Source organism: Mustela putorius, unplaced genomic scaffold, assembly GCF_011764305.1.
Source record: "Mustela putorius furo isolate JIRA1106 unplaced genomic scaffold, ASM1176430v1.1 tig00000083_pilon_pilon_pilon, whole genome shotgun sequence".
NCBI lineage: Eukaryota > Metazoa > Chordata > Mammalia > Carnivora > Mustelidae > Mustela > Mustela putorius.
The window spans coordinates 26,691,232-26,709,910 of NW_025421273.1; the positions used below are offsets into that span (position 1 = coordinate 26,691,232).

The 18,679-nt window shown below is 38.5% G+C and overlaps 1 protein-coding gene across 4 annotated transcripts in view; it reads right to left on the reverse strand.

The window, feature by feature from the left end:
- Positions 1–18,679, reverse strand: part of KCNIP4 (potassium voltage-gated channel interacting protein 4) — a 1,128,645-nt gene that overhangs the window by 19,184 nt on the left and 1,090,782 nt on the right. For all 4 annotated transcript variants that reach the window (XM_004762695.3, XM_004762691.3, XM_004762693.3 and 1 more), the window contains 2 exons: positions 13,276–13,345; positions 5,163–5,233 (listed from right to left, as the gene is read on the reverse strand). In XM_004762695.3, the coding sequence (XP_004762752.1) occupies positions 5,163–5,233; positions 13,276–13,345 (141 nt within the window). The remainder of the gene's footprint in view (positions 1–5,162; positions 5,234–13,275; positions 13,346–18,679) is intronic.

Consider the following 18,679-nt stretch of genomic DNA (forward strand, 5'->3'; position numbering starts at 1 on the left):
CTCATAAATATTGAGTGTGTGTTTGGTGCGAGACACTGAGCCAAGTCCTTTACTAACATTAGTACTTTTTCAGTCTTTCATTCCCCTGTGGAGTAGCTTTGCTTGCTGATATTTTACAGATGAATACTAAGGCCTAGAGGGTTTAAATTCTCAGCCCGGGGTCTCACCGTCCCTAAATGGCAAGGAAGGGATTAGGCCCAGTCAGAGCTAGACACAGGCACCACCACACTCCCTTGTTCCTTTGTCCTATTCACTCTGCACCTTTGGGTTTAAGAAAATTAAGTAGAAAACTTCCCTTTCTCTTTATTGTAGAATCAGAATGGTCTCTGTTATACCTCCCAAGATGCTACTGTTACTCAAAATGTGTTCATTGCCTAATCATTTCTGTTTGCTAGAGACTTTCCAGGTAGCTAATCGATTTAGAAAAATAATTATGATAGCCTAGAGTTATTTTTTATTTTGATTTAACATTTATTAATTCAGCCATTAGTTTGCTTTTAAAGAAAAGACATATTACTAACATGCTTATAATATATAGTCATTACAACTAATTTCCCAAATTATAGTCAATGTTCATCACAATTACCAACATTTTACATAAATATTGTAATAGCAATGTTATGCCTGGTCCCATATCATTAACACCAGACTAAATTTACATGCTGAAATTGGATACAATGTGTTATAGGTAATTGATGGGACATTTCTGATACATAAGTAATTTCAAGTAATGGAATCATTAGTATTTTTTACCCTATTCGGTTTTTGCAAACTAGCTATTAAAGATTTCATTAGGTGAACTGGGACCATTGACTTCAATGTTATTGCTACACAAAGGCTGTGCTGGAATTAATCTTGTTGCTGAAGTGCTGCAAATGCTAAGACCAGATTATCATGGGGTGATCTGAAACTGCCATCCACAGAGGAAATGTTACAGATGTTACCTGTGATGTTCCCACAGGTCCCCCATTGCTATTGCCACAACCAGGACAAATCCAACTGCATTTGCCTCTACCACTGCAAGTTTCTTGGTCTACTGGACCTTCTACTCAGTCACTGTTGGCTTCTACTCTTCTCTCTGCCATGCTCTTTCATGGTTTAATTATAAGAGATATCATGTTGAGCTTCCTGGCCTAGAGTCTTTATTTTAGGTGCACTCAGTCTGCAGAAGTACTTAGTACATGCGAGGAGACACTTTGCTTCCCTGGGAACCCTGCTCCTGGGGCCACTGACTGATAGCCTGGAAGGCGATGCTTTCTTCTCTCATCCTGATTCCTCAACGTCCTTGTTCCTACATAGTCAGCGATGCTGTCTTGGACTTCCCCCCTTTGAAACATGGCAAATTTGAAAAATTTGTTGAGAAATAAGTCTATCAACTTAATTTTAATATCTCTTAAGCTCATCTTCTCCTTCTCATCACCAATGCCTCAATTATAGTTTGGGTTTAAGTTAGCTCCTGTTAGAATTCTTGGAATACATAGCTGTTAAATAAACTTCTTGTTTCTAGTAACATAGTCCTGATCCCATGACTCTCCTGCTGAAAATTCCGTAAGGACTCCTCACCTCCCGCAAGAGAATCCAGCCTCCTTATCATCCTGCCTTAAGTGGTCAGGAGCTGGACTCTGCCTCCTCATCCAGTCTTACTTTTTGGCCTTTTTCCTTTGTATTCTAACTTCTAGGTGATTTATAAAAGCTTTCTCTTCATTCCCAACCTCTGCCTCTGACTCACTCTCCACTGCTTTCCATCCTGAGTGCTTACCCTTAACTAGCTTGTGCTAGTCCTTCATATCTTTTCCATCAATTCATGGGCATGCTTCCTTGATACAGCCCTATCATTACCTTTCCTTATTGATCCCACTCTATCATCTGCCACTTATCATGTCACTCAGTGCAATTTCTGATCACATATAAGATTCACCTTCCTCTACTCCCCCAAAGTAAATCATCTCCAATTACTTGTTTCCCTTATACATAATACATATTTATGATTCTGCAGCCAATTCCAATGAAGTGTGTGTGTGTGTGTGTGTGTGTGTGTATAATTGCCCCACACAACCAAGCAATTCTTTGACACCAACTGGGTGTCCTATAATTTAACTCAACTCTGACCTTTTCTACCTGGAGATACAGCCAGATCCTACAGGTTAAGGGCTCAGTCCTACAAGACTGCCCTCCCCTAATTCAGATGCCAATTGCGAGTCCACATTTTCACCAGTGCTTCTGAATGAAGGGGTTGAAAAGATAAACAAAATTGACAAACTCTTAGCTAGACTAAGAACAAAAAGAAAATACTCAAATTAATAAGACAACCAGAAGTGAAAGAAGAAACATTGCAACTGGTGCCATAGAAATCAAAAGAATCCTGATACTATTATGAACAGTCCATTGGAGTAGTCCAATGGACTGAATAGCCTAGAAAAAAAGTGGATAAATTTCTAGAAACACAACTTACCAAGACTGAAACATAAAGAAATAGAAAGTCTGAACAGACCTATAATGAGGAGATTGAATCAGTAATCAAAAACATCTCTCAACAAAAAAAGCAGGACCACATGGCTTCACTGGTAAATTCTGCCAAACATTTAAGGAACTAATACCAATCCTTTTCAAACTCTTCCAAACAATTGCAGAGGAAGGGATATTTCCATACTCATTTATGAGGTCAGCAGTACCCTGGAACCAAAACCAGATGAAGGTATCACAAGGAAAGATAACTACAGACTAATATTATTGATAAATATACATCCAAAATCCTCAACAAAATCCCGGAAAATTCTAACAACCCATTAAAATGATCATACAACATAACCAAGTATCCTTATTCCTTTGATGGAAAGATGGCTCAACATATAAAAATCAATTAATGTGATATCCCACATTAACAGAATAAAGAAGAAAAATCACATGATCATCTCAACAGATGCAGAAAAAGCATTTGACAAAGTTGAACTCTTATTCATGATAAAAACTCTCAACAAACTAAGAATAGAAGGAAATCATCTTCACATAATGAAAGCCATATATGACCAGCCCACAGTTAACAACATGCTTAATGATGAAAAACTGAAAGATTTCCCTGTGAAATCAGGAGCAAGGCAAGGACGTTCAATATTGCCACTTTTATTCAACAGAATACTGGAATTCCTAGCCAGAGAAATTAGGCAAGAAAGATAAATCAGGTGTAATGATATTATATATAAAAAAATTCTAACAATTATACCAAAAAACTGTTAGAACTAATAAATTCAGTAAAGTTGCAAAATACAAAATCACATACAAATATACACCAACAATGAATTATCTGAGAAGAAAACTAGGAAACTGATCCCATTGACAATAGCACCAAAAAGAGTAGAATAAAAAACTGGGAATAAATTTAACTAAAGAGGTGAAAAGCTTAAGTACTAAAAAATGCAAAGCACTAATGAAAGAAATCAAAGAAGACACAAACAGTAAGTTCATGAGTTGTAAGGCTTAATATTGTTAAAGTATTCATACCACCCAAACCTATCTGCAGATTCACTACAACCCTATCAAAATCCCAAGTGGTATTTTCTACAAGTAGAAAAAAATTCATATGGGACCACAAAAGACCACAAACATTCAAATCAATACTTAAGAAAGAATAGGGCTAGAGGCATCCTGATTCCTGATTTCAAAGTATATTACAAAGCTATAGTAATCCAAACACTACGCTACTGGCATAGAGACAGACATCGAGACCAATGGTACAAAATAGGAAGCTTAGAAGTAAATCCATACATATATGGTCAAGTGATCTTTGACAAGGATGTCAAGAATACACAATGGGAAAGGGAAGGGATGGTCTCTTCAACAAATTGTATTAGGAAAACTGGATCACCACACCCAAAAGATTGAAATTCCATCCTAACCTTATCCTGTATACAATTATCAATTCAACATAGATTAAAGACTTAAACATAAGACCTGAAACCATAAAGTTCCTAAAAGTAAACCTGAGGGGGAAAACTTCATGGTATTGGTCTTCGCAATGATTTCATGATATGATTCCAAAAGCAGAGGCAACAAAGAGTAAATAAGCAAGTGCTAAATTAAAAAGCTTCTGAGCAAGAGGATAATCAGTGGAGTGAAAAAGCAACCTACAAAATGGGAGGAAATATTTGGAAACCATGTATCTGATAAAGGGTTATCTCCAAAATATATAAGAAAGCCCTTCATCTCAATAGTAAATATCTAACAATCCAATTAAAACACAAGCTGAGGACTTGAATGTGCATTACTCTGGATATATCGAAACGGCCACCAGGTATATGAAAAAAATGCTCAACATCCCCAGTCTTCAGGGAAATACAAATAAAAACCACAATAAGTAGCACCTCAACCCATCAGGATGGCTATTATCCAACAAATATAAGATAAGTGTTGGGGATGTGAGTAAATTGGAACAATTGCACACTGTCGGTGGGAATCATAGGTGTGCAGCTACTATATGGAAAACAGTAGGGAGCTTCCTCAAATAATTAAAAATAAAAATACCATGTGATTCGGTAATCTCACTTCTGGATATTTATCCAGAGGTATTGAAATCAAGATCTCAAAAAGATATTAGACTTCCATATTCATTATAGCTCTGTTCACAACAGCTAAGTTGTGGAAACAGCATAAATGTCCAGAGACGAATGAATGGATAAAGAAAATGTGGTTTACACACACATAATGGAATATACTATTTATTTTTAAAAAGAAAAAGATTATTTGCAATATGCAGCAACATGAATGAAACTGAGGGCATACTGAGCCATCACAGAGAGACAAATACTGCGTGATTCCACTGACAGGAAGTATCTAAATAATCAAATCCTAGAGTCCAGTTGTGGCTGGAGCAGGGGGTATGAGCAGTGACCCATGAGCATAAAACTTCAGTTAAGGAAAAGGAATAAACTCTAGAGATGTGCTGTACAGCATTGTACTTATAGTCAACAACATTGTAATACACACAATTCTGTTAAGGTAGCTCTCATGCTCAGTAATAACAATAGCAATAATAATAAAGAATAAAAGTCTCAAAAAGAAAAAAAAAGTTATCAAACTACCAACTCAGATTTTCCTTGTAAATAGTCTAAATCTCTTCCCATGTGTCTAAAGTCAAATCATATATTAAAAAACGGTTTAAGACTCACCTCAAAACTCACAGCTCCATTGTGGTCCGTATCAAATGCATTAAACAGAAAGTGCGCGTATGTTGTTGAGTCTGAAATGTTGGAAAGGGAGTATCATTAAAGCAGCATTGCTTTGCTTTTCCTTCCTTCTTTCCTTTCTTTCTCTCTCTCTTTCTTTCTTTCTTTCTTTCTTTCTTTCTTTCTTTCTTTCTTTCTTTCTTTCTTTCCTTCCTTCCTTCCTTCCTTCCTTCCTTCCTTCTTTTATTTTATTTGACAGGGAGAGACACAGCAAGAGAGGAAATACAAGCAGGGGGAGTGGGAGAGAGAGAAGCAGGCTTCCCGCTAAGCAGAGACCCTGAGGCAGGGCTCAATCCCAGGACCCTGGGATCATGACCTGAGCCAAAGGCAGAACTTAAAGACTGAGCCACCTAGGTGCCCCTAAAGCAACATTTCAATATCCTACTGAAGACTGGCACAGCACACGGAAGCCTCCTCTTATTTAGGAAAATTTACTCCATCTCCTGTACTTATGCTTTCTTTCTGGCTGTGCACCTTCTTTCTGGAGAGGATTGTAATTTGAGATTCCTGAGAGTGAGCTCCTCACACAGAGGCCATTGATGATACACATTCTCTGTAAGGTTGTGGCTAGAAATGCTCTGAGCACTTGGGTGTCTTGGGTGGTGTTTCTGGTGCTGAGATGAGTAATGGTACCATAGGTGGGTGTGAGGAATAAGTGAGACGCATGTGGAAATTGTTTGGTGCTTGGCAGGGGCTGTCTCTACAAGTAAAGTAATAAAAATACTAAGGGAGCGGGGTGCCCGGTGGCTCAGTCGTTTGAGCATCTGACTCTTGATTTCGGCTCTCGTGGTGGTCTCAGGGTCAAGCACCCAGGTGTGCTTGGAACTCATCGGGGAGTCTGCTTGAGGTTCTCTCAGTCTCCCTCTCTCCCTGCCCCTCCCCTGCTCTCTTGCTCTCTCCAATAAATAAATTAATTAAAAACAATACTAATAGTGAGACACACATGAATTGGCGTTTTTAGTTTTGTGATTATGAATTGTCATTTTTACAACTCAGATAAAGCTAGGGACTCAGAGAGCTTAGGAAACTTGCCTAGAGTAACAGAGTCAATTAGGAGTAGAGCAGGATGAAATGGAGTCCTTCTGACTGGAAAACCAGGCTAGCCCACAGCCAGTGAAGTGGCCTGATGAACTGAGGACAGGAGTGACTTGAGAAGTTTCTGTGGCCATGGTAAGAGTGTGGGGTCCTGAGGGCCCCTGGGCCTTGGGTGGGATTCACGGTTCAGGTAACCGTGGGCATTTTGGGACAGGGCTCTCTGTCCCTAGCACCTCACAATGCTGCCTGAGAACTCTGGAGTATATCTGAGATCCAATGCTTCCACTGAGCTTGCTTTTGATGGGTTTTCCCGTTTTTCTTCTTCTCCTTTTCTCTGTGGCCTCTCTTCATCTCTGAGCTTTCTGCTTTTTCATGTTAGAAGTATATTTTTTCTTTTCTTTAAAGATTTTATTTTATTTATTTGACAGAGAAAGAGAGAGATTACAAGCAGGCAGAGAGGCAGACAGAGAGAGAGGGGGAAGCGGCTCCCTGCTGAGCAGAGAGCCTGATGGGGGCCTCGATCCCAGGACCCTGGGATCATGACCTGAGCCCAAGGTAGAGGTTCAACCCACTGAGCCACCCAGATGCCCCAAAAGTATATTTTTTTCTTGCTGTTTTCTTCTCTCAGTGCAGTTTTCATTTTTCAGTGCTTCTGTTCTTGACCCTTAATCAAATTTACTTGATTATTTTAGATGTTTCATCTCATGGTTTTAGCCTTATACCTTAACCTTTTTTATATTAGAAAAAAAAAAAAGTAACCTTTTAGCTCATTGGCTCCAGCCTTTTATCTTCTGTTTAAAATTTCATCTTTTCTATTTTATAACTTTTAACCTTTATTTTTTATTGGGATTGAACAAAACTTCTTATTCACCTTTTACTTTATAAATTGCTTTTTTAAAGGCTGTCAAGAAACTAAGTCACAGTAGCAGGAGGGGAGGATTGCCCTTCCCAAATAAGGGAGGTCAGAGGTCATAGAAACTTCCCTCCCAGCTCTCAAGCACCCAAGGCCCACTTGTGGATGGTTTTTCCTGAATGCTCTACCCCAGTGGTAAATGCTATTGGAGACCATATATTTTATAAGGTAGACTGCACACTCAGTTTCTCAAAATGACGGAGGCATTGTCTTTTACCTCTCACCTTTAAATACGCTGTATGAAACCGCTTGTTTTTAAACATAGGAGATATTAACACTGTTGTCTGTGAACTAACCAGGGACCACAGTTGGGTCTAAATAATATGTCCTGTAATTGTATCTTGAGTGAATGTCCACACAGTATCGATGAGTTGCAGAAATAAATACTTTTGAATATAGGTTATTACTAGGGATTTGGTTATAATCGATTTTGTACTGTTCCTGGAAGTACCATTACAGAGTTGTCAAGAATTGGCAGCCTGTTTCTATTCACAAAGTTGTTTTGCTCTCAACGGTGCTGTTACACAGACTTCTTGAACTATTTAGTGCCCTATGGTGATAGGAGTTGACAGGCGTTATGTTAAACTTACATTCCGAGGGAGAAAAAAAGAGATTTTGCATATTTTATAATGAGCTTCCATTAAGTAGGTCTCTTGGTATCCTATTTAGACAATCAGGGTACAGGCCTTTACCTTTGCAAGCAGGATTCAACATGAATAATGGCTCAGAACAAACAATGTTGGCAATTTTTTTAAAATTAAAAGAAAGTAAGCTAACATGAACATACAGTAATTAGTTTTCTTCATAAATGGGGTCACTCTCGCTTTAAAGCTTGACACATGGGACAGATACTCTCAAGGTTTGCCCTGATGTAGTGTAGAGGATTCCTTGTTCCTATAAACATATCTTGGCAAGTCCCCTGGAAGTTAAACCAGTTTTCCAGCCCAGTTATAGTGTGCAGACAGCAGTTGTCATTAGTGTAGTGAAGTTGAACTGCCTGGGTTTGAATTTTAGCTCTACCAAACATCAACTGCATGGCTTTGGGAAAGTTGTTTAACCTCTCTGGGACTCAGTTTCCTCATCTACAAAATGATAACACCAGTATGTACTTCATAGGGCCATCCCGAAAAGATTAAATGAGATATTAATATGCAAAGTGCTTAGACATATATTAAATGTCTAATATTGTCTAATATATGTCCTAAGCATATATTAAATGTTCAATAAATATTATCTATTATAATTATTGTTTCACAGACAACCACCTTAAAGAAATGTGAGTAATTTTTTTTACAGATATAATACATTTCTACCTAAAAAGGTTCCTGTTTTTTTGTGAAATCTCTATTGTGTGTCGAGGTGTGTCTAGATTGGAGTTCTAATTTGATGTCAATTCTAAAGACTGGTAGAATCATGTCATGAAGTGTTATTGTGGCTTCTGCTGGAGTTCATATTTTTTATGACAGGCTTCTGGAGACTGTGAAAGTTTCTGAAGAAAGAGAGTGAGGTTCTGAGCTTTGACTGGGTAATAGGAAGGAGCTGAGGCACTGGAAGTCTCTGACTAGGCACAGAGATAGATACATGAAGTAAAGGCGAAGTGTCCACAAAAGCATCTATGGTCAGGTTTCATCTGATGGTTATTTTTCTTAGATACTCAATACACATTTACTATGACAATGAATAACAGGCATCCTGGATTCTAGATTTCATTATAGTTGGGAGCTCAAAAGATAAAACGATCTCTCTTCTCTCCACATGACCCGAAAGTCTCCTTTGACCATGTTTCTTTAACTTAGCAAATACAGTTCCTGAGTTTGATATCCTGAGATTGCCTCAGTTTCTTAGAATCTTACATGTGAAGTAGAAAATTAAATGTAGAACTTTTTTAGTTGGGGAACAACATTTATAGATGCTTAGGACAAGAAGGAATCTTGGATACCATTGAGTTATTTATCTACATTTAACAAAGGTGGAAAATTTTGCAGGTACCTTCAGTGACTTAGCTAAGATTACCTAGTTGGTTAATGATAGAGTTGTTAATGAAATCAAGACATTCCAACACCAGCTCCTAGAAAAAAAAAAGCATGTGTAGAGTGGAAGGAATACTGAGGACTCCTTTATTCCACATTTTATAAATGTTGTAAAAGTATTGTTCCACAATTTACAGAAGAACAACCTGAGACCCACAGAAATGTACCATTTGAGTCACCATTTGATGGTGACAATCTATCCACAAACCCAGGACCCAACTTAGTCCAATGACTTTAACCCATTTAATTCCAACCCACATCAATAATACCAACCCTTGATTGAAAAATCTATCTATATTCATAAATTTCAGAATGTACTTGATTATCATGATCCAGGTCTGTGGATTGAAATCAATCTGGCTGATTTTTTTCTTCCTACCACAAATCACTACTCCACTTGAATTCAAGCCCAAGGTACAGAATTAGTTTAATGCATTTGAATATATAATTCAAAACACTGTTGCTCTGGTAAGGGAGGTTCACATACACGAATAATAGTTTCTGTTTGATAAGTCCTCTATAAATCACCCTGAAAATCCTCAGAAAATCTGTCCTAGGACAAGAAGGATATTCTATGTCTGGTGTTACTAAAAAAATCTTCATGCCCTTGACCCTGTCCAAGTGCCTCCAGTGCCTTGCACACAGTAATGGTTCCATAGGCGTTTGTTGACTTAGTCTTCTGAATGGAGCTAATTCATCTGTTCCTTCCATAGGTAGCAGGTGCCTCATACAGGCAAAGTAGGTACAGAATCCCTACAACATGAGCAAGAGGAGCCCAGGAAACTGCAATTTTCATAAGCTTTTAAAATGGTCAGTGAACTAAGAGTGTACACTTTAAAGCTTCCACTGTACGTGGAGTTAAAAAAGTACTGCCATAATGATACCAGGAAGGGCACCAACCAACCATTCATTTCCTCTAGGCTGGTTTTCCAGCAGGCATACTTAACCCTCACAAACCAGATGCTTCTGGTCACACCTCTTGTGCTGACATCCAGAACACCAAACAGGTTGTGCTTGGTAAACCATCTGATGAAGCAGTAGAGAAAATGAAGAGCCTGACACGTTACAAATTGCAGGAGGTTCTGTAGAGAAGACAAAGTCTTTTCCTACAGGAAATGGGGAGATGTGATGATTTATGGACCCATCATTGTTCGTGCTCTTAATGAGAAACCTGTTGCTTTCAGACTTAAATAAATGGTTCCATAAAAGCGCGAGGATGACCATGACATGAATTTGCCTCTCATCGGAGATTCTGTCCTTCCATAGGACCTATTCCCCTTTCCAGCTGCACTGCAAGATACAATTTGCATGTGCAAGATACAATTTGCATGTGCAATATTAATTTTTTAAATTGCTAGTCATTTTTCTTTAAAATATATCATTTCTTTCAGTAGTGCCTGGTACTTTTAGATTTATCCATTCAATTAACATGAATAATCAAAGAATTTTTAAGAAAGCAAAAGTGATTTTTTCCTCTCGAATCCCGTTAGATTTTGCAACAAGAATCATTTGCAAAAGATTGTGCTTAAGTAGATATTCTGTAATGCCAAAATGTTATTTTTCAAATAAAGATAAATTTTTAATGTGGAGCTGTATCCCATTTCTAGCATGCAATAACTTTCACTTGAGATAATAAAAAAATAACTTAAAGACTTCCATTTGTGCTAGATGCTTTGATATTATTGTTTATCAATATGCTGACAGATACTTAGCTATAATGTAAACATGATTTTTCTTCAGAAATGCCAAGTTTTTTCAATAATTTAGAAATAGACAAGTTAATCAAATGATATTCCAAATTCTTTCTTAAGGCAGACAATGGACCTATTACATCTGGGCATCAGGCCCTATGACCAAGAGCTGTCTGTGAACTGTTAGTAATGAGATGGGGTGGGTGGGAATTGTCACCCATGATATATCCAAATTCATGTAATAAGGGGTCACCTTGTGTTTTCTCAGAATTCTAATTTAATTCTTTTACAAGAATTTAATTCTTTTTTTTTAAGAATTTAATTCTTGCAAAAGAATTCTTTTTAATTTAATTCCTTTTAACAGTCATAGCAAATGAAAATGTCTATTTTGACAATTCACACACAGAATTGTCTTCAACCCACTGAAATATCTAAAACCAAATGGATCAAAAACCAAAAGAGAAGTTAATTTTTGTCTGAAACTAATATTTAAGTGTTGTATAATTTCAAAATGCCTTTTGTAGAGATGATTCCATTGTACTGTCCCAGCCAACATGTGAAGCTATGCCATTCATTCCTTCCTGATTTCACTCATTTACACGGTACGATCAAGTCTGATGACTGGTCAGTGACTTTTCTACCACCTGTGCTCACAGCAATGAACAATGCACAAAACCCTTCCATCCCTGGGAGAAGACATTTTAGTGAGGAAAGAGACAATAAGCAACAACAGAAGAGGTAAAACATGTATTAGTAGGTGCTCTTGAGTGCTAAAGAGAAACGTAAAGTTGGCATGGGGAGTCCCACGGGTTGTGGTTTAAGATAGGGTGGCCAGGAAAGCCTTGCTGAGATAGTGGCATCTGAATAGGAATGAAGGTGGTTGGATACTGAGATGGTTATTTGGGAGAGAAGAATCCCAGACAGAGGGAATAACAGGTTCAAAAGTCCTAACAGTAGCCCAACAGCTGTGCCTGCGGAATTAGAAGGAAGCGGGTGTGGCCGGAACATAGAGAGCCAAAGGGGCGAGGTAGGAGCGGGGAGAGGACAAGACAGAGAGGGAACAGGGATCACAGCTTACAGGTCACTAGCAGGTGTGGTTCAGACTCTGATGGAAAGGAAGGTTCTGAGTAGAGCAGTGACAGGAGCTGGCTTTCACTGAACAGGATTACTCTGGCTCCTATTGAGAGAAAAAACGTGCTGCAGGAGTGGGGAAGGGTTGGAAGCAGAGACTAGCTTAGAAACGATTGCGGTTACTTTGGTGTGAGAGGATGGGGGCTCCTTTACACAGGAAACAGTCAAAGAGGATGATAAGGAAATAGTGAGCGTCTCTGCATCTTGATTTCGGTATTTATTAAAAAAGGAGAGTCACAGCTAAGATAGTTGGGAGGTGAGGGGTAGTGCATGCCAGGGCCAGGGACATACTGGATGCCTCAGGAATGGCTGCTACCACAGCTCAGGTTGGTTAGTCTGGGTGGCTTCCTTTTTATGTTCGCCCTGTTGTGCCTGCATAGTGCTCTCATACATGCTGTGATTTAAACCCCTATCTTCGCACTTAATGCCTTATTTGGACATTGCCCATCTGCGGCACTAAATGGAATGTTCTTTTGGGCCGGTACCACATCTTCTTCCCCTTTCATTATCAGCACCTAACACACAGCTGGATACACAGTAGATTCTGTTTGAGCTGGGCTTCCTGTTGAATGAAAGAGAACTTATAAGGCCTAGGGGCAAATCAAATGATCTCTTCACTCATCTCCAACAGGTATGTGTTATCATTACGCCTTCTTTGTTTCCTTTCCAATTAAATTAATATTCAGAGTGGTATTAACTTTCTCAGATGTGGGGGGGAGGGGATAACAAGAGGTCCTAAAAGAGAAAGAGCAGAAAGAACACTAGGTAAGGCTCTACAAAGATCTAGGTTCTAAGCCATTATCCACCCATTAATGGATGTGTGACCCTGAGCAAACCATTTAACTTCTCTAAAGCCCAAATTTCGCATCTGAAAATTGAGGACAATTATATTTGTCCTAATTTGAGAGTGGGAAGAATCTAATAATACCTACAGTACATGCTGAAGAGCTTTGTAGCATATCCTGGACTGAGCCATTGCCACCCAAATGTGCTGTGTGTTTGAGAGCCATAGTATGGGATACACAGTAATATAGTTTCTTGCATTCAGCTGAAGGAAAAATCCTGGCTATCTGATCATTTGTAAGGTGCTCATTTTTATGATACATTGAAAATTATACACACTCGCATGCTGTGTATTAATTCTTTTACATAGCAATTAAAAATGTAGGCTCATGCCATAAAAGATAAAGCCCAATTCAAGATTGCAAGCATAATTCTAATGGAGAGTATGTTAACAAGTCCACATTTTCACTTACCTCCCTGTGGAAAGAACTGTGAGTAAATCTCTTTGAAGGTTTCTTCATTAACAACACCACTGGGACATTCCTAAAGAAAGTGGTAGAGAAGCAATATGAGCAAAGTGTTCATAAAACTGATTTTTTTTTGCACATTTTGAAACGAAACTGTCTACTGCGCAAAGCTGCACCGGGGAAAGTGAAATATCCATCCATTTTTCAAAGGGAATAAAAGCACACAATAAACTCTTCTTTGTTCCAGGTCCCACAGAATGAAAAAAAAATTACAGATGTAAACATCTTCACATATTATCAATATTAAAGCCGTGCTGACACATGAAAAAACACACCATTGCTTTTAAGGATACAAATGTTTATTATCAACAAAGTAAGAGGAAATTACATTGTTTTTCATACAGGAATGGTATCACAGGATGATTATGATGTGCTCTTTGCTGAATCTTGGTGCCATGTTTCTCTGGTGATTTGCTGGACCCACAGTACCTTTAGTTCAGTGAGAAAATGGTATGCTCCATGTGGGAGTAGTCCAAGGAGGAATAGTTCCTAATTTCTGTTCACAGTGTGTTCAGAAGTGCATAATAGTTTGTGACAGGTGACCTTCAGTGAGATGGGACTGCAAGATCTTTTTAACTTCTGGAGAGAGGGTCTGAAAAGAAAGAGTCCTGAACATAAAGAATTTCTATTTTTGTTCCATGGGTGGAGTTACTTTTCAGACTGATGGATACTAACCTTCGGAACTCCACTAATGTTGGACCACTGACCTGGTGGGACAGAGGGCAAGGCTACCTGTACCAGAGTGGATCAGGCATTTTCTACAAAAGGAACTGAAATCTTAAATGTTAGAAGAGGTCTGTCTTGGTACTGAAAATGAAGACTAAGAGACTCATAGACAAAGATGGGAGCAAAATTTCCTCCACTCTCTAGAGTTAAAGAATGTTCTGGTCAGGAGTCTGAGGTGTAGAGACTCGTGAAGCAATAGACACTGATAATTACATAACAATCTAACATTAAGTCACATATGAGATGTTAATTGTACATTGACTATGGGGCGGTGGTAAGCTCTGTCCAGTCTTTTTGAGTGGCTCCTCAGGAACAAACAGCCCCACTTTATTTGTCTCAGCTGTCATGGTGCTCCCATGATGTCTGGAGCATCAAGGGTGTGTTAAATTCCCTGCCCTGAGATACAGATATTCTGTGTACTTTAAATTTGACACTGTTCCTGGGATCTTAAAATAATCATCTGTTGTGGTGTTAAAGCTTCTCCTAATCCTCAAAATCATTGCCCCCTCATGAATAAACTTGGTTTATTAACTTGATATTTCTTTATTCCAATGGGCCTGTTACTCACAACTAAAATGTGCCTTACATGAGAAGTTTTCTATTTTCTCACTCATTGGTTTGAAAGGTAGGACCTTTGATATATGAACACAATTTAAAATAATGCCTTCAATGTGAACTTGTGTTTACAGAGCTTGTCAATGTATATTTTTCCCATTTGATCATTATAATAGACCTATGACTTAGGTTTCCACATTCACTGAGGCAGAACTGAAGGTTCTGTGGTCATGTTCTAGCCAGTGGGGGAGCTGGAATGTGGGCTTGAGACTTTCCAGATCACCACAAGATTTGGGATTAGATGACCCTTGTAAAAATAATGACCCCAAAGGCCTAAGATGATTGGATCAAAGAAAAGGCAATCAAAAACAAATGAGAAGAAAAGCAGTTAATTTTATTTTTAAAACTGTTTACAGTTAATTTTATGTTTGTGTTATTTTATGTTTAAATTTGTCTGGGCCACAATGCCCAAGAACTTGGTCAAACATTATTCTGGATGTTTCCATGAGGGAATTTTCGATGAGACTGACATTTAAATCAACAACATTTGAGTAAAGTTGATTGTCCTCCATAATTTGGGTGGGCCTCATCTAATCAGTTGAAGATCTAAATAGATGAAAGACTAATCTCCCCTGAGCAAAAAGGAATCCTGTACAGAAGCCTGTACCTTCTTACCTGATCCACAATACTGGCTTTTCTTGGTTCTATGGCAGATGGTCTTTGGACTCCAACTATAACTTTTTCCTGAGTGTCCAGCTTGTCTGCCTCCCCCATCAGATTTTGAACTGGCTAAGCCTTTAAAATTATGTAAGCCAATTACTTAAAATAAATCTCTTCCTGTTTATAGGTACATCTCTTAGTTCAGTTTTTCTAGAGAGTCCTAAGATATAAATGAATGAACAATAACCAGCTATAACCATAAAAGGAAAAAAAGGGCATGTATCTAGCTAATCTAGCTAATCACATTAAGCCGAAGGCAGCGGCTTAACCCACTGAGCCACCCAGGCGCCCTCATGTCATTATTTTTAATGGCAGCCTAATTATGTGCACATTGAATTTATCATATTGTTGGATACTAAGGACATTTCAGCATTGGGGACTACATACAAATAAAGGCGTAATTAAAAGTCTAGCACAAACAGCTGATTGCACCTAAGGTTCTTTCTTGATGACTAACCCAGAAGGAGAATCCCTAGACCAGAAGGTTTAAGCGGTCGTGAGGTTCTTTACAAACACGGTCACACTGCACTCCAGAAAGGCAGGACTGGTCTGTACCCCTGCCACATGTTTTTGAGAAAGCTTCACATCTATATGTGCTGGCCAGAATCACATGGGGATTTGACATGCACCAGATCCCAGGAACATACACCAATAATTTGCTTCCCTCATGAGCCTAATCATCAATTTGAAGATGAACAGAGGGCATCAAGGCATTTGCACAGATTCCTCCAAGGGATAAATTGATGCATGTGTTTTTCATGCAGACCGGATGTTTTGAGGGAAATCTGCTGGACCACACTACCACAACCACAGACATTTACTGAGCCTCTATTCAAGTCCTGCTTACATACAGTGTTTAACATTTTCACTAACCCTGAAAGGTGGTGATTCTTTAGAGAAGGAAAGTGAAGGTTGAGGATTTAAAACTAAGTAACTCATTGGAATCACAGTTTTTCACAGAGCTATCCATCTGCTTGTTCTTTCAACAAATACTTATTTAGTACCTTCCATGCATCAGGCACTGTTCTAGGCACTGAGTGAGTGAAAAACTGGACTGAGTTTTAAAAATTCCAGTTTTGCTCTTATGGAATTTAAAGTTTAAAGTTCCATGGAATCAAACTCATATTTCCCTGACCTTTAATTGCAATGTTGTCTTGCCTTCTGTATTATTATCATTTTTCTTTTTTATATTAGGACTGAAGAAGCGGTCTTCTGGTGCACCATTCATAAAAATACTTCCTTTGGGAGGACACACAGTGTTTATTTCCTCCCAGAGCCATCTATTGTGGTTGTGTTGAAGACACCCACATGTAAAAGGAAGCCATTCAATCAAAACTGGGGACATTGATGACAAAAATACACACGCCTGCGCACATATATAATGAAATTGTATTTTGTGAGATTTGTGGAAATTGTTAAATTTTTTTTTTGGAGAAATTATTGTCTTTCATCCAGCAAAAACTTGCACACGTCTGCCTCTTCACCACATACCATTTACTCTAATTATGAATAGCTTGACACTAAAGAGGTTTGGAAAAAGTTGCAGTTTTTAGGACAGGTTAAATTAACTACTTCATCAAATGTCAAGGAGTTGGAGTTTCCTGGCACTCTGCTGTCTACCACATTAATCTGCTCTGACCAGCGAGCTTCCTTTATTACATCTTAAACCCTTCACCTTGATATGATCAGGATGCAATAAATGTATAATGAGATTTTCTTAGCACATAACTGCCATACATTTGTCGTGTGATGAAGACACTTGTCCTGTGGGGCCTTATAGATGCATTTCTTAGTGATCATTTTCAGCTCTCTTACATAGGGTCATGATGCATCTGAGTGCCAAATCCATTGTAAATATACAGTGAATATTTTCCTACTGCTAATATCAACACTAATGAAGTGGGTTTTTTATGACAATTAACACGAGGATAACGAAGATGGTGATCATGAGAAGTACCGTGATGATAAGCAAATACATGAGCACTTTTTTTTTTTTTGCACTTTCTATGTTCTAAGCACTGTATTAGATGGCTTACATGGATTATTTCCTGTGAATGGATAGATGCTAGCTTTACCTCCATTTTTCAGATGAGGAAGCGGGCAGAGAGAGACTGACCATTAGAAAGTGGCCAAGAGTCATCTCTTGATCAGAATCAGGAAACTTGAATGTTTAAGCAACTTCATAGAAAACCCAGTTCAATTGTTTCATTTTAAAGGTGGAGAGAGTGAGGCTAAGGTTACAGGAAGTGCCCCTTAACCCCACAGTGGGCTGCTGAGCCTTACCTTGTGTCCGGGTTTCCCGAGGTCTAAGCTGATGCACGGACTTCAGAAACCCCTTCATGTCCAAACAAGAGCTGGCATGCTCTGCCTGGCGGTTTTTAGAATAATCTAGTGAAATGCTTCTGATTCTGGGTTCTGGACTTAAGTAGAATTTGGATTGAACCTTTGGTCTGCCACTTCAAATCTGTATAGCTTCAGACAAATGGTTTAATCTGAGTCTCATTGTTCTCCCCTCTAGCATGGGGATAACTATTGACGTCAGAGGGCTGTTAGAAGAATCAATAAGATAATGCATGTTATGCGATTATCCTAACCACCCCCCCTTGCATATCCTATTTGTTCATTAATGAAAGCTGTTGGTACGGTAGTAATAATCTCAAATTTGGTAAGCAGAACTCCATTATACAGTGTTGCTATGACATTGTTGCAGCAATACCAGAGTTAAATGGTGTTCATCAAAGCAGTTGAACCTACTACAGTGCAGGTCTGCTATGATATAATGAGCCCATAAGACAGATATTAGTTATGCTTCCTCCTTTAACACTATAAATTGAATGAACTCTCTATCATCAGAGTTTACTCTCAAGGGCAGGGGAATACTGCAATTGTAAATGACAACTGAGAAGAATAATGGCCACCAGATTGGAAATAAATGTTAGTAGAAACCCAGCAAAATTTTATCCATTAATTCAAAGGAAAGCTTTCCCTAGTAATATATACGTGAGTACATCAGAAATACAGCACTCCAGGGTGCTTGGGTGCCTCATGTGGTTAAGTGTCTGACTTGGTTTTGTCTCAAGTCTTGATCTCAGGGTCATGTTCCACAGGGCATTTGCTTGAGATTCTCTCACTCTGCCCCTCCCTCCCCAAGCTTACACGCCCTCTCTTTCTCTTTCTCTCAAAAAAAAAAAAAAAGAATTACAGCAGTCCATGAAGACTTCTAGGAAAGTACCTCAGAAAGAAATTCATGCATATATAGAAAACTGCTAGAGAAATTATTTTCTGAGGTGAATCATGAATCCTTACATGTTTATCTCACAAGAAAGCCTTTCAGAATTTCCTTGAAAAT